At 57.9% G+C, this 13,666-nt stretch overlaps 1 protein-coding gene and 2 non-coding genes across 4 annotated transcripts; all 3 read left to right on the plus strand.

Annotated features, from left to right (window-relative positions):
- The first annotated feature begins 1,134 nt into the window (after nt 1–1,134).
- Nucleotides 1,135–13,666, plus strand: KANSL2 (KAT8 regulatory NSL complex subunit 2). 2 transcript variants are annotated; one of them, XM_054183188.1, is made up of 10 exons: nt 1,135–1,255; nt 2,694–2,952; nt 3,902–4,080; nt 4,667–4,781; nt 5,195–5,362; nt 6,540–6,702; nt 7,449–7,545; nt 10,214–10,467; nt 12,138–12,374; nt 13,218–13,665. In XM_054183188.1, exons 2-10 carry the CDS (start codon nt 2,702–2,704, stop codon nt 13,344–13,346), a joined length of 1,593 nt encoding a protein of 530 aa, XP_054039163.1. In that variant the 5' UTR covers nt 1,135–1,255; nt 2,694–2,701; the 3' UTR covers nt 13,347–13,665. The 2 variants fall into 2 exon arrangements, with proteins under 2 accessions (XP_054039163.1, XP_054039162.1); XM_054183187.1 differs by lacking the exon at nt 1,135–1,255 and adding an exon at nt 2,460–2,482 and having other exon boundaries at nt 13,218–13,666.
- On the plus strand, nt 7,656–7,784 carry LOC128901363 (small nucleolar RNA SNORA2/SNORA34 family). The gene has a single exon (XR_008463471.1). It is a non-coding gene; the product is annotated as a small nucleolar RNA SNORA2/SNORA34 family (small nucleolar RNA).
- LOC128901362 (small nucleolar RNA SNORA2/SNORA34 family) lies at nt 13,014–13,142 on the plus strand. The gene has a single exon (XR_008463470.1). It is a non-coding gene; the product is annotated as a small nucleolar RNA SNORA2/SNORA34 family (small nucleolar RNA).

Below are 13,666 nucleotides of genomic sequence, written 5' to 3' on the forward strand. Positions count from 1 at the left end.
AGGGTGACAGGAGCGGCTCTACCTGCTGTGGGTCCAGATTCCTCACTCCAGAAGCTGCTCTGGATTTGGGATCCCGCCTCTGTCCCACCACTCCCGCTGGAAACCCCAGTGGTGGTGGGGCTTGGGGTGCTGGGGGCTTTTGGTGGCATTTCGGGGTGGCTGAGGTGAGGGACTGAGGGCTTTTGGCCCAGGGCATGTACCCCCACGGCTGCTTTTTGAGGGGGGAGAGCGTCCAGCGGAGCCACCCCTTGTGGGCAGTGGTGGGTGCTGCCGAGCCCATGGGGTGGTGTTGGGCCCGAGGGTGCCCACCCCGGGGCTGGGTGGCCCTGGTGCCACTGCGGGCGCTGCTGCCACCGCGTGCAGAGCCGGGTCCGGGCTTGGAACATGGTGTGGGACTCGGCACGGGGCTGGTCCCAAGAGGAGCCGCGTGGTGTGTTCCCACAGGGATGTGAGACGAGGCTGTGCCGGACGGCAGGATCGAAGGGTCGCTGTCCCCAGCCGGCTCTGCCGGGGGATCCCGTCAGTGCAGCTGACCTGGAAACAGCTCTTACTGCAACCCTGGGCTGGGGCAGCCACCTGGGTTTGGGTTGAATGTTTTTTGGGGAAAACACCCGATTTCCTTTGTTCTCAGACTTTACTTTTCCAACTTTCAATAAATGTACTGTCTGCGTATGGTTTTGTGAAACTTTTTCTACATCAGCCTTGGTTTTAAGCGCAATCGGTGCCGCTGCCCCTCGCCAGCGCCTCTGCCGTTCCTGACACACGCCCCCTCCCCCCGCTGGTTTTGGGTACGGTTTTTAGGTCTCAGGCTCCCGGCAAAGGCCCGTCCCTCGCGTCCCCCCCGCTGTTTTTGGGGGTGGCTGCTCTCGGGTCGTCGGGCTTTGCAGTGACTCACTCGTTCTGCCCTTTCCGTTAGTCAGCGGGGAGCAATGTTGGTCTTCATCTGTCCTGGGAAGCCGGGAGGGAATGGGGTCCGGGCGGGGGGGGGGGGGGGGTCCTGCTGCCCCGGGACCGTGTAGGTCTCCCCGGGGCCACCGGGAGTCCCCGGCCCCGCCGCGCCCACGTGCCTCCTTCCCGCCGCGCCGCCCTCACGTGACTCCCGAGGGCGTGGCCCGTCCCGGCGGAGTGACGGCGAACTCGGCCAACCGCGCGCGGCACCGCCCCCACGCCCGCCGCCGATTGGCGGTCGGTCGGGCCAGTCAGGTGGCGGGGCGGGTGCGCGGCGAGGCAGCAAGGAGGCCGCGGCGGCAGCGAGGTAAGATGGCGGCGGTGCCGCCCGCCCTGAGCGGGGTCCGCGCAGCCCTTCGCCGCCATATCTGCGCGCTCCCCCCGGGCCCTTCCGCCCCGCACCGGCCGCGGGGGCTGTTGTCCGCCCGCCCTCCGCTCCGGCGGCGCTGCCTGGGCTCCCCTCCGGCGCGCCCCTCACGCCCGCCGCCCGCGGACAAAATGGCGGCGCCGGGGCAGCCGGGCGGCGCGAATACGCATGCGCGCGAGCTGGGCGCGGGGGTGGGTGTTGGAGCACGTGCGTGGGGGGAGCGGGGCCGGTGGGGGGCACCGGCAACAGGGGGTGGGCACCGGGATGTCCCGGGAGCAGGGGTGGGCACCGGGAGCAGGGGGTGGGCACTGTGAGCAAGGGGTGGGCACCGGGATGTCCCGGGAGCAGGGATGGGCACCGGGAGCAGGGGGTGGGCACCGGGATGTCCCGGGAGCAGGGGTGGGCACCGGGCGCAAGGGGTGGGCACCGGGAGCAGGGGGTGGGCACTGTGAGCAAGGGGTGGGCACTGGGATGTCCCGGGAGCAGGGATGGGCACTGGGATGTCCCGGGAGCAAGGGATGGGCACCGGGAGCAAGGGATGGGCACCAGGATGTCCCGGGAGCAGGGATGGGCACTGGGATGTCCCGGGAGCAAGGGATGGGCACCGGGATGTCCCGGGAGCAGGGATGGGCACTGGGAGCAGGGATGGGCACCGGGATGTCCCGGGAGCAGGGATGGGCACCGGGAGCAAGGGGTGGGCACCGGGATGTCCCGGGAGCAGGGATGGGCACCGGGCGCAAGGCGTGGGCACCGGGAGCAGGAGCCACGCACTGAAGAGCTGCACGGGGGAAGCGTACTGGGAGGAGGGGCTTCTGCACTGGTGCTGGGAGGGACCCCGTACTGGTCACTGTGCAGTGGGTGAGCGCTGGGGCTGCGGGGGGCGCGGGGCTGGGAGCTGGTGCCCGCTGAGAGGCCGGGAGTTGGGGGATGGATGATGCCGGGAAAGAATGAGGTTTGTGTGGGGCATCATGGGGTCGATGGGCTGCGGATGGGAGGGAGCCTTGCACCCTGGGAGGGTGTGGAGCTGTGGGGGTCCTGCGCTGGGGTGGTGGGGGCAGAGGGGTGCCTCTGGGATGTGTATCCCCACCACCACCACCACAATGCTGGCAGGTAGCCGTGCCTGTTGTCCCCACACCTTGGCGTGGATGGTGCTGCTTGGTAGCTCCGGTGAGCGAGATGTAGTTCTTTCTGCACAGCAACGGGGTTGCTGCAAAGCTAAAAGTTTCCTCAGACGTTGCAAGAAACTGTCTCTGTAGGAGCAACTTCATATCTTGCCTGTTCAAGGGGGTCGAAGAGATGCGTTAGCAGATGCTGCTCATCTCTCTTTTTATCAGTAGTTTGTTTTGTTTCTTTTAACAAGTCTGCATCTCTTGAGCAGGTGTTGGCATGAACAGAATTCGGATCCATGTTTTGCCGTCAAGCCGAGGACGCCTTACTCCTGTGCCGCGGCCGCAGGAGCCTCTGTCATGTGCCTTCACCCACCGCCAGTGCTCCCAGCCACGGCTGGAGGGGCAGGAGTTTTGTATCAAGCACATTCTTGAAGACAGGAGTGCCCCTTTCAAGCAGTGCAGCTACGTTTCAACAAAGAATGGAAAGCGATGTCCCAACGCTGCGCCCAAACCAGAGAAGAAGGATGGGTGAGTACCTCTGTCTCACGGTTCTCTGGTTCTGTACCATATAGACTTAAAGTGGGCAGGAGAAAGCCCTTCTGCTAATTCAGCTCTGCACTTATGTTACCTCAGACAAGCGGCTTCCTCTTTCTCAAGTGTTTTTAAGCTAGAAAAAGACTGTGAGTGCTGGACACTGCGTGGAGTTGTCTTGGTCCTGGGGGACTGTCGGGCTGCTGCCCTCTGCCATCAGAAGGTGGCTGCAGTGATCCAGGTCCTTTGTAAGAGCCGGACGTGCACCCACACGGGGCCGTACCTCTGCTCAGCCCAGCAAATATAACTTGCCGCTGTCTGTGCTTATGGATCATCCTCAGCACAGATACTCTGGTTGTGTTATGTGGAGTTGATGGCCTCATGGCACTTCTTGTCCTCTGATGCATACGAAATGTTCTGATTGCTGTGGATGGAAGGACCTAGAACAGTTATCGACATTCAGTGAGCACATCGGCAGAGCACAGTTTTCCTGACGGGACCATCAACCCCGTTTCATTCTCTGAGTTACGGGGATGGGGACACTGGTAGTCGTCATTCTGCCCTTGGTCCCTCTGTGATAAAAAGGATCCATGCGATGTGGGCCAGCGTGCTCTGCGTGGAAACTGAGAGTCCACTGTAAATGTTTGGCAGCAGAAGAGCTCACCTCAGTGGCTTTAAGTAAAAAGCTCTTTTCTCTCCCTGCTGCTTGCCATGTGGCTGCTGGCTGCAGTGCCAGAGGTGGCATTTCAGTGGTGGTGTGTGGTCTTCGAGCCACTGGGGGTCTCTGGCATTTCCGAGCTGTACCTGCAGCCAGCGGCGCTCCCTGTGAGAGAGCTGTGGAGGGATGTGCTTTCCAGGTGCTAGAGAACGTTTCTCACTGTATCACTTGTTCGTTTTGCTGGCTGAGGGCTTGGACTTGTAACGAGCTTGTGATTTATTCCCGCAGTGCGTCGTTCTGTGCAGAGCATGCCCGTAGGAACACTCTGGCGCTCCAAGCTCAGATGAAGAAGTCCAATCCTGGGCCTGTAAGCGAGACTCTCCTTTGCCAGCTCAGCTCTTACGCCAAAACAGAGCTGGGCTCCCAGACTGCAGAGAGCAGCCGCAGCGAAGCCAGTCGGATCCTAGGTAAGAACTGAAAGCAAAAGCTGGTGTGAGAGCACCTGGAGTTCTCAGTTTTGTGTGGAAATGCCAAGAGTGTCACATCTTAAATCCAGTGAAAAAAAGATCTGTGGGTAAAACATTCTGCAAACCCTGGCGTGTCTCGCCTGCCACTGATTGTAGATGAGTTACGCTGCCAGGCTAAAGTCCTGCAGGTTTTCTTCCCTTGCGCTCGCAGAGCAGAAACGTTAGCTACCTTCCCTCTTTCCTGGGTTAGTCTCTAGTGGTGCCTGTCAAACGCTGGCTCAGTGCTGAGCTTCCCATCTCCCCGAGTGGCTCGGTGGGGCCAGCTGGCAGTTCGTGGTTCCAAGGTACAGGCAGGAGCATCACTCCCCAGGAGCTGTGTGTTTTGGCTGCACCGAGTTGGTGGGCTTTCTGTTCCACGTCCCTTGCTCACACTGCTTGGGGAGGAGAAGCCTCTCTTGGCAGGAGGCAGAGCCACTTCACCTCTGCGTGGCCATGGAGCCGAGCTCCTGGGGTCTCTGGCTGTCCTGTGCCGCAGCAGCGAGCGCTAGGACAGTGTCCTGTCGCTCAGGGCAACTTACCTTTTCAGATGAGGACAGCTGGAGTGATGGCGAGCAGGACCCTATCCCAGTGGACCAGACATGGCGAGGGGACCCGGACAGTGAGGCTGACAGCATCGATAGCGACCAGGAGGATCCCTTGAAGTAAGCTGGACGCTGGTGGCTGCCGGCTGCTTACACGCGTGTAGCGTGCAGAGCGTTCTGAGCTCGGTGTGACACCAGAGGAGACAGCGGTTATGTTAGAGGTGGTGATACTAATGGTGTTGCAGTTGGCCTTTGTGCCTTGGTGGGTTGTTAGGCGTGGATGCTTGCAAGTCTTGGACCTGGTGGGAAGTATTTGATGATCATTCTCTTTCGGTGTGGAGTGGTCTGTTCAGCAGCAGTCTCTGGGTGATCTCTTAACTTTAAAAAAAAAACAAAAACCCAAACAAACTCAGTATTTCTGCTCATTGCCCATTGATCTCGGCCCACGTTTCTGATAACGTCTATGTCATTTGGTCAGAACAACCCCGAGGGACCCTTGCAAACTTCACCCTGTTTGCGTGGGTGTTTTTCAGGCATGCCGGCGTATACACGGCAGAGGAGGTGGCTTTGATCATGCGAGAGAAGCTGATCCGCCTGCAGTCTCTCTACATCGACCAGTTCAAACGGCTGCAGCACCTTCTGAAGGAGAAGAAGCGCCGATACCTGCACAGCCGCAAGGGAGAGCATGAAGCCATAGGCAAGTACCAGTACAGGTAGTCACTGGTCTGTATTCCTTCGGCTGAGGGCACAGCACTTCTCTAAAACACGTGCAGAATTCTACAGTTTAAAAAAAAAAAAGGTGGTTTTTGCCCTTTGTAGAAGCAGATATCAGAGCAGTGCTGCCTCAGTAAGGGTGAAAATTATTGTAGGACTGAAACTCAGTTAGAGAAGGTATTTCTGTCTCTGGCCTCGTGCCCAGAGATTGGTATCATTTGGGTTAGAAAGGTTGCCGGATTTCTTTTCTCTTCAAAGTTTGCAGTGTTGTCAGGAAATGAGACTACAAAGTTAATTCTGAGACAAAAGTTCTTTTCTTGTATGGGATTTCCTGTTTTTGGTTTTATAAACAAATTTATTCATCTGTAAGGTTCTGTCTGTATCGGCAGAAGTTTGTTTTGGTAGTTACTACTGTAATGACTTATTCCTCCTTAGTACAGATGCAAATTTCCCTTGCAAAAAGAACTTCTGCCGGGGTTGGAGTTCTCCCTGTGCAGAGCATGCTCTGGGGTGCAGGAGTTCATAGTCCAGCAGAGGCAGGACCAGGTTGAAATAATTGCTTGCAGGGCGCAGAACGCTTTCTCCAGCATAGTCTTATAATAGCTCATCCTGGAATATGGCAAAATACAGCTCGCTCCCAAGTAAAAATAACTGGAAGTTTGGTATGTAACAATTTCGTAGAACTCTTTTTAGCAAACCAGTAATAGAAAAGCATATCCCGAGTGTTGCCCTGTAATTATAGCTGGGAGCACTTACGGGAAGCTTCCAGAACTTGCACAGGAGCAAGCTGAAATTTTGACAGACTTCTGCTCTTCCTGCAGAAAGTACGATAGTAGACTTTTGAGTGGCCAAATTATTTTAAAAGGTGTTTTAAAATTATTCTGTCATCCCAAGCGCTCCTCATGTGCACAGAGAAGCTGGGATAAATTTTGGGATGGAATCTGCTCTGTCATCTTCTCGTATAGCTGACAGATGTGCTTCCTGTTTATATATGCGACTCTCACCGCTCGTTCGCTCTGCGTTGACATCTGTGTCGTTAGTCAGCTGTTGGAGCTCTCGACAGCTGATTTTGGCTCTGGGTACCAAAAAAAAAAAAAATAAATATGGAAGGATGTGGCAGGTGGGGTGGTATTTTCTGAGCCCTCCCTTGCTCCCCGCAGGCAGCAGCCTTCTGACAGGCCCGGAGGGGCTGATGGCCAAGGAGCGTGAGAACCTGAAGCGCCTGAAGTGCCTGCGCCGGTACCGGCAGCGCTACGGCGTGGAGGCCCTGCTCCACCGGCAGCTGAAGGAGCGCAGGATGCTGGCCACCGACGGCGCTGCCCAGCAGGTGGGTCCGGCTGGAGTTACAGCCTTGCTCGGAAGCTGGGGCTCTCCTTCTTTACTGGGAGCAATTCCAGGCTAGGTCAACTCTGGCCAGATTGTCCCTTGTAACGCCATTTCTGCAAGAGCGTAATGAGGTGAGAGCACCCTCGGTATCCACACGTTGGCTGAAACGTTGGGGGTTCCTAGGGTCATTTTAAATGGTCACCAGAACATCAAAAGTTAAAGGTGTGATGGAGAATTTTCCCTTTCGAAAGGGAGGGCTCAGTACAAGGTAGCCTGATTTTCATCACTGCAAAATGTGTAAAAAATACTCTTCCGTATGGTGGTGAAACCCAGACTCCTCCTGGACCTGTGGGGACCCAAAGGCAGCCCCTTGCATCACACGTGAAACTAAATTTGAAGCTGTGTGCTTCAAAGCCATTTCTTTTTAACCATTTAAAATTCAAAGCATTCCCTTAACCGACTTCTGAAAGTCGAAAGATAGGTCTGAGAAACCTCATTCTTTGAGACAGACTTCTGATACGAAGGTCTTCTATTGCAGTCGAGTCGTGCCTTATTATCTCAGCTCTCCTTAATAAAAGCTTGAATGGGAAGGACATAATGAGGAGTGAGGCCCTGCTGGAATGGAACTGAGTTTGGTCTTGGCGTGTTTTGAAAGCAGGACGCGAGTGTTGTATAGCTGAGGGGCTTTCTCTGGAACGGAGCCGGACGACTCCAGCGCAGCTCTGAGCTCTTCTCTTGGACTTGCAGGCGCACACCACCCGCTCCAGCCAGAGGTGCTTGGCCTTCGTTGACGATGTCCGATGCTCCAACCAGTCCCTCCCGATGACCAGGCACTGCCTTGCACGTATCCTTTGATCTGCCTGGGCTGCCTTGGGCTGTGCTTCTGACTGTTTGCTGGCAGTTTGAAGTGTGTCTGTTCCTCTTTTTTTTTTCCTTTTTCTTTTTTTTGTCTCTTTGGCCCTCAATCAAGGCCATCGGTTTGCTGTAGCCGTTGGTTTCAAACAGGAGCCCAGAGGAAACATCTCCCGGTCTGTTGGCGCTCCTGTCCCCGTGGAACAGCCAGTTCGTGTGGGAGTGACACCAGCCTGGCCTTGCCCTCGCTTCTGCATGGGCAGGTCCCGCTGCAGCATTTCTGCGGTACATTCTCTCATCCAGAGCGTCCGAACGGGGTGGCCAGTTCGCTTAGAAGCAACAAGGGAACCTCACAAAGCCCGAGGGAGACACGAGCTAGTTTCTGGCTGTATTGAAGGGAGGGTTAGAAGGAAATCTGCTCTCTCCTTGGCTCTGGGTGCCGAGTGCCAACAGCCGACCTGAGCAGGGTCTGCAGGCGCTTGGTATGAGTCCTGCTGTGAGGGTGGTGCGTGGGAAGGGGTGTCTGACTGCTGAAGCATGCGCTCAGTGATTCTTGGGAGGATCAGAATGGGGGAATAGTTCCTAGCCTGTTTGGGGCTGCCATGGACCATCTCGGTCTCCTTTGCCCCCTTGAAAGGTTCACACGTGTATGTCAACAGCCAGTTTCCCAAAACAGCCTCGGCTTTTTGAGAGCCAGAACTGAAATTGCCACTGGGATCCACCCACCTGGGGGATCACTGCCCCAGCATGGGATCCACAAACCGAGCGTTGCCCCGGCTGCATCCGCACGGCTCCGGTGTACGTGGGATTGGGTGGATGCGTCTGGGAGCAGGTTTGGATCGTGTCGGAGCTGCATTAGCAGCTGTTGCTGGTGTGAGTCAGGAGAAGCTGCGGCGCTGGGTCCCAGAGCGGCGCTGGCAGCCAGGGGGAGGATGAGCTCTTTGTTTTGTTTGAGCTCTTCGTTTTGTTACTGAAGTTGGCAGACTCGACTCCGGCTATGCGCAGGGAGCAGCCCAGGGAGCAGGAAGCTGCCTTTGTTTCTCTCTAGTGACCATCTACTTCAAAATAAAGACAGGATAAATGCCTCTAAAACAGTTAAAGCAAGTTGCTGTTTGCAGCTGGCTTGCTTTGAGCAGGGCAGGCCGAGAAGGGAGTGGAAAAAGCGAGGTTTGATTTCCTTACGTCTGAGCTGTCAGCTGACTTTCACTGACACAAACAAGATTTTACTTTGGTTAGCCCCGCTGAGCCGATAACATCTGCAGTCTGCTCGGCTTTGTGCATTGTCAGGAGGCTCTTGGGCTTTGTTTGCTTTTCAGGAGCTGGATTGTTTGTGACAGTGCATTAAAGGCACCGAACCCAGCTGGGCCGTTGGGCTCCAGGTGGAGCGTGTGATTTCTGTCATCTTGGCAATCCATGCTTTTTGGCTACCAATAAAGTCAGTGCTTGAGCTGGGAGTCATTCAGAGAGATTAAAATCTGCCTTCCCCACCCTGCTGTTCATACAGACGCTTTCCTCGCCACATCTGCCCTCGAGATCTGGCTCCTCTGGGCCAGGCTCTGTACCGTTGCTTCTTGCACAGATTACGGGCTCCCCGCGGCTTGCCGGGACTCCTGTCGGCGCCTTCACAGCTGCCTCAGCGCGGGGAGGAGAGGAGGAAAGGATAAATCTGAAACCTAGGTGACGTAAGGAACTGGGTTAAACTTGGCGCCTTTTGCCAGTTTGTGTGGGTTTGGAAGCTTGGGGTTTTTTGTTTTTTTTCCTCTCCCACACTGCGCTGCGTGAAGAGGAAACTGGGGTGAGAACAGTTACTGGGGTGGGTTTGATATTGAGGGATCTGACCTGAAAAACACGATCCGCACCTGAAATCTGCTCTGGCCCCAGCTCTAGGTTGTGTCACCCAAGTGCGCAGAGCAAGGCACGGTCTCCGTGCAGGTGACGGTCTCAGCCGCTCCCTGCAGCGGTGAGTAGAAACTTCACGACTGTCAGTAAAATGAAGCGTTGTTTGGGTGAACCCTCGTGCGGCCTCAGCAGTGGGTCCGTCTGTGGATTTGCAGGGCTCTTGGAAGAGGATGGGATTCGGTGTGTGGCTACTCTCTGCTGGTGGATTGCTCCGCCAGCACGATGCGATTGGAGCAGAGTTTCTGGTTGTGATTAAAGGCAGGAAATCCCATTTACACCTCTGGCAGGAATAGGTTTTCCATTGGGAAGGAAAATGCACTGGGAAGATAGAAATACCGGAACTAAGCTCCTGGCTGTGGAAAAAGCATTGTGTGTGCTCGTATCTCCGCTGCGTGTTAGATGTTGGGGCTTGTGCAGATGCCATTTAAATGGATGTCTGCAAATAAAAGTAAGCCCGTGCATTTGTAATATCTTCCATCTGAGGATCTGCAAGTGCTTTACAGGGATCCAGCCACATCTCCCAGCCCCCACTGGGAGGCTGTCGCTGTTGTCCCCGTTTCTCCATCACGCAAATAATGTCACCCGCGTTGCCGGGCAGTTGGGGTGCAACTCTGGAGTCTGGACTCCTGGTCTTGGAGAGGTGTGGGAGGTTTTTACACCATTTGCAGGAGGGCGGTGGGTGAGTGGGGAGCATTTATGCCTCTGGCAGCGTGTCTGTAGCTTGTCTCCTGCGCAGGTTTCCCTTGACCACGTCTTCCCAGACATCTGTCAGGACACGAATCAGACTCTATTTAAACCGTGTCAAGGCTCTGAGGAAGTGCCTTGCAACAAGCCGGTTCCCGTGAGCCTCTCCGAGGAGCCGTGCTGCCCGCTCCACCTCCGGCTGCCCCCGCAGATGTACGTGCCGGAGCAGGTCCTGGCTGTCCCCGAGGAGCTGGAAGCTGCCCCCACCGACCTGTACTTGAGCGCTGCTGAGCTCCAGCCCACGGAGAGCTTGCCCCTGGAGTTTAGCGACGTAAGTTGCGCAGTGCGGGATGTGAAAGCAACGTGGCCAGCAGAAAAACATCCCTGGAATACTGCTGTTTCCGTGATGGGCCGTGAAGTCCCAGTGAAATCCTGGTGGAGTGGGCTGCAGTGCAGCAGCCCCGGTGCTCTCCGCGTGGAGCATGCGTGGACGTCATGTAAAGCCCTGCCTCCCCGGCACAGATACCGTAGAACCGTTTTTATTCTTTGGGAATAAGAATCTCTTGAAAAATGCGCAGGAATGCAAAAGGTTTGGGAGATGTTTGTTTCTCCAGGGTTGGTGACTGCTTCTTTAGAAGGGCTGTGCTCTCATTTAAATCCGTATTTAGGGGCTTTTAAAAAAGAGGATTTTCCCCCCCCCCCTTCTCTCCCATGAGAAATCCAGGAGGATTTTAATCCCCAGATTATTCTGATGCCTTGCATGTATGTTAAGCCTACATGCTTAAAATCCTCTGAAATTTGTTTAAACAGAAAAAAACCCACCGTGGTTGTTTGGAGCCGCTCGTCTGAGCGAGGTGTCACTTGCTTTAGCGTTGGGATGCCCCCAGGATTCTTGAGCGCTTCGATCAGGAGGCGAATCTTGTAACCACTTCAGAGTTTGGAGGAGGGACCACCAGCAGCTGTGGGGTCCCGGGGAGGGCAGCGATGACAGGGGAGAGCGAGTGCTGCTGCGGGGGAGTCGGGGGAAACGCTCCTCCTGCCTTTGCTGGGCATGGAACCAGCCCCCCTCCCTGTGGGGCAGAGCCGGCACCACGCTCCATGAAAACAGCCTTTGTGGGAGGTGGGGTTTTTCAGGTCAGGAATGAAAAACGCAACTGTTTCTCCCCCAGCCTGTCCTTCGGGAGGGTCCCCCGCCCTCTGCGGGGTTTTGGGTGCTTCAGGCAGGATCCTGGGTGCCTTGCTGCTGCCCCGTAGCCCACACCGTGTGTGGGCGCGCGCTGCAGACAGTCTGTGGGAGCCCTCGGTCCTTGGCTCGGAGGGGTTCGGAGCTGCGGCAGCGTACGGCTGCGTAGGGCATCTGTGTTTTATCTCGCATCACGCTGGGCTGGTGGAGTGCCACTCGTGAGTCGCAGGCATCTCGCCTTGATGTCAAACACCCTCCAAAGCCAAAACAAATCCTGTCCTCTAACAATAGCCTCGCAGGAATCCCAGCCCCTTGCGTCAGCGGGGTTATCCACGCACGCAGCCGACGGCAGCGAGCAGCGTGGACGGAGGAGTAAGCCAGGGACCGTCCACTCCGAGAAGTTGTGTCAGGGCAAAGAGGGTGGTGTGGAAATCCTGGGAGAGGGGCGACTGCTCCAGGTGTCCCGAGCAGGGCAGGATGGGACCCTTTCCCCGCCCTCTGGGCTGCTGCAGGGATGCTGCTGGTGCTGCATGTCACACTGGGCTCCCCACCTGGTGCCCCGCACCTTGTCTGCTGCCAGCCTGGACCAGCCGCGCCGGGAGGACGCGGAGGCCCCTGTAGTTGTGTTCCCAGATGCTGAGGGTCCTGGTGCCATGGTGCCCTGCTGCTCTGCTTTCCCCCTCCCTGTGCCCACGGAGCAGTCTGCTGCCCGTTCCTGCCTGCTGCTCGAGGGGAAGGGCTGCGAGGGCTCCTGTCTCCTGCGGGGATCCTTGGGACCCCTCCTGCTGATGAGCCGCTCCCGGTGTTTTCTCTCCTAGGACTTGGACGTGGTGGGCGATGGCATGCAGTGTCCCCCGTCGCCTCTGCTCTTCGATCCTTCTGTGGCCCTCGATCAGTCCCTCAGAGAGGTGGCCGAGGCCCCCATAGACATTCTGGCCCTGGAGGAGCCCTCCCACCCCAGCATCCCTCTGCAGCCGGCACTGACGGACAGAGGAAGCTCCTCTGCCCACGTCTTCTCCCCGGCTGCCGACCCTCCGGCCGAGCCGCCTGTGCAGGTACGGCCAGGGAGCAGCGGGGGCTTCCAGCAGTAGCCCAGCTCCTGCTCCCAGTGGTCCCTGGGGCTCTGCAGTGTCTTCCTGGGGACAGAAGTCCCCGTTTGCCCTCCCACCGCGCAGCCAGGCCCTCGGGGGGTGGCTCTCCCACGCAGCCCAGTGCTACCCCCAGGCTCTGGAGGACATCAGGAGCGTTGAGGGGGTGGCAGCCGGAGCTTGTTCCCGGGGGAGCGGTGGAGGACGGGCCATCGCCTCTTCTCCGTGGGTGGCTCGGTGCCACCCTCTTCCTGTGCGTGGGACGGGTGTCGCGGGAGCTGTCTGGGATGTGGTGGGGGTGTCTCGCAGGCTGGGGACGGCCAGCTGTGGGAAGCCCATTTTCTCACGTCTGTGGACTTGAAGGGGAGCCGTCATCTTCTGGGCACAGGGCTCCTGCTTTCTCCGTTTGAGTCTCGTTTCTTCCCTTGCAACTTGCTCCTCCTGTCCCACCCGGAGCCTGTGGCTCAGGATGTGCCTGCAGGGTGACGTCTTTGGCGATGTCCTCAGATGCCCCATCCTGCGTCCCCTGTCACCCCTCCCTGCAGCCGGCGAGTCCCTGCAGTGCCTCTGCCCTGCTGGGAGCTGCATGTTGGGGTGGGGGCACCCCAGGCCCTGAATGAAGGCCACCGGTTTACTGTAGCCGCTGGTTTCAAGCAGGAGCCCAGAGGAAACTTCTCCCGGTCTGTTGGCGCTCCTGTCCCCGTGGAACAGCCAATTCGTGTGGGAGTGACACCAGCCTGGCTTTGCCCTCGCCTCTGCCCGGCAGGTCCTGCTGCAGCCAGCCCACCCTGCCTTTTCTGTCCCCGACAGAGCCACCCTGCCATGGCAGCGTGCCACCCGGCGCCCAGGGACGAGAGGCGGCCGGAGGAAGCCACCTCCTCCCCCCAGGCCCGCGGAATGGCCACCAACGGCAGCCTGGAGCCAGCGTCCGTCAGCTGAGACCGGCAACACCTGGCTTCTCTCCGCTCCCCCATGAATCCCGGCTGGCGCTGAGTCCCCGGGACGCGCGTGGAGACCGGCGGGTGCTGGTGCCCTCGCCCAGCACCCAGCCGAGCCCCAGCTCCGGCCGGCGGCGTTCCTGCGGTGCCGGGGGCTGAAACTCTGGAGCGGGAACCCCAGACCCTCCTTCCCCCGGCTCTGCACGTCCTCTCTGTGGGGGGGCCGGAGTAGCCACGGGGGGACACGGGGACGGCCAGGGTGGTTCTCCACCCTCTGGGACCCTTTGCTGTGGGGCTGCAGCTCCCTGGGGGGGCTCCAGG

The sequence above is a fragment of the Rissa tridactyla genome, chromosome 24, assembly GCF_028500815.1.
Source record: "Rissa tridactyla isolate bRisTri1 chromosome 24, bRisTri1.patW.cur.20221130, whole genome shotgun sequence".
NCBI classification, from domain to species: Eukaryota; Metazoa; Chordata; class Aves; order Charadriiformes; family Laridae; genus Rissa; species Rissa tridactyla.

Coding starts and splice junctions, on each gene's coding strand:
- KANSL2 (XM_054183187.1), top strand. CDS start 2,461: ATGGTGCTGCTTGGTAGCTCCG. Junction 4,081..4,666: donor CGAAGCCAGTCGGATCCTAG/GTAAGAACTGAA, acceptor TTACCTTTTCAG/ATGAGGACAGCTGGAGTGAT. Junction 12,375..13,217: donor CGGCCGAGCCGCCTGTGCAG/GTACGGCCAGGG, acceptor TGTCCCCGACAG/AGCCACCCTGCCATGGCAGC.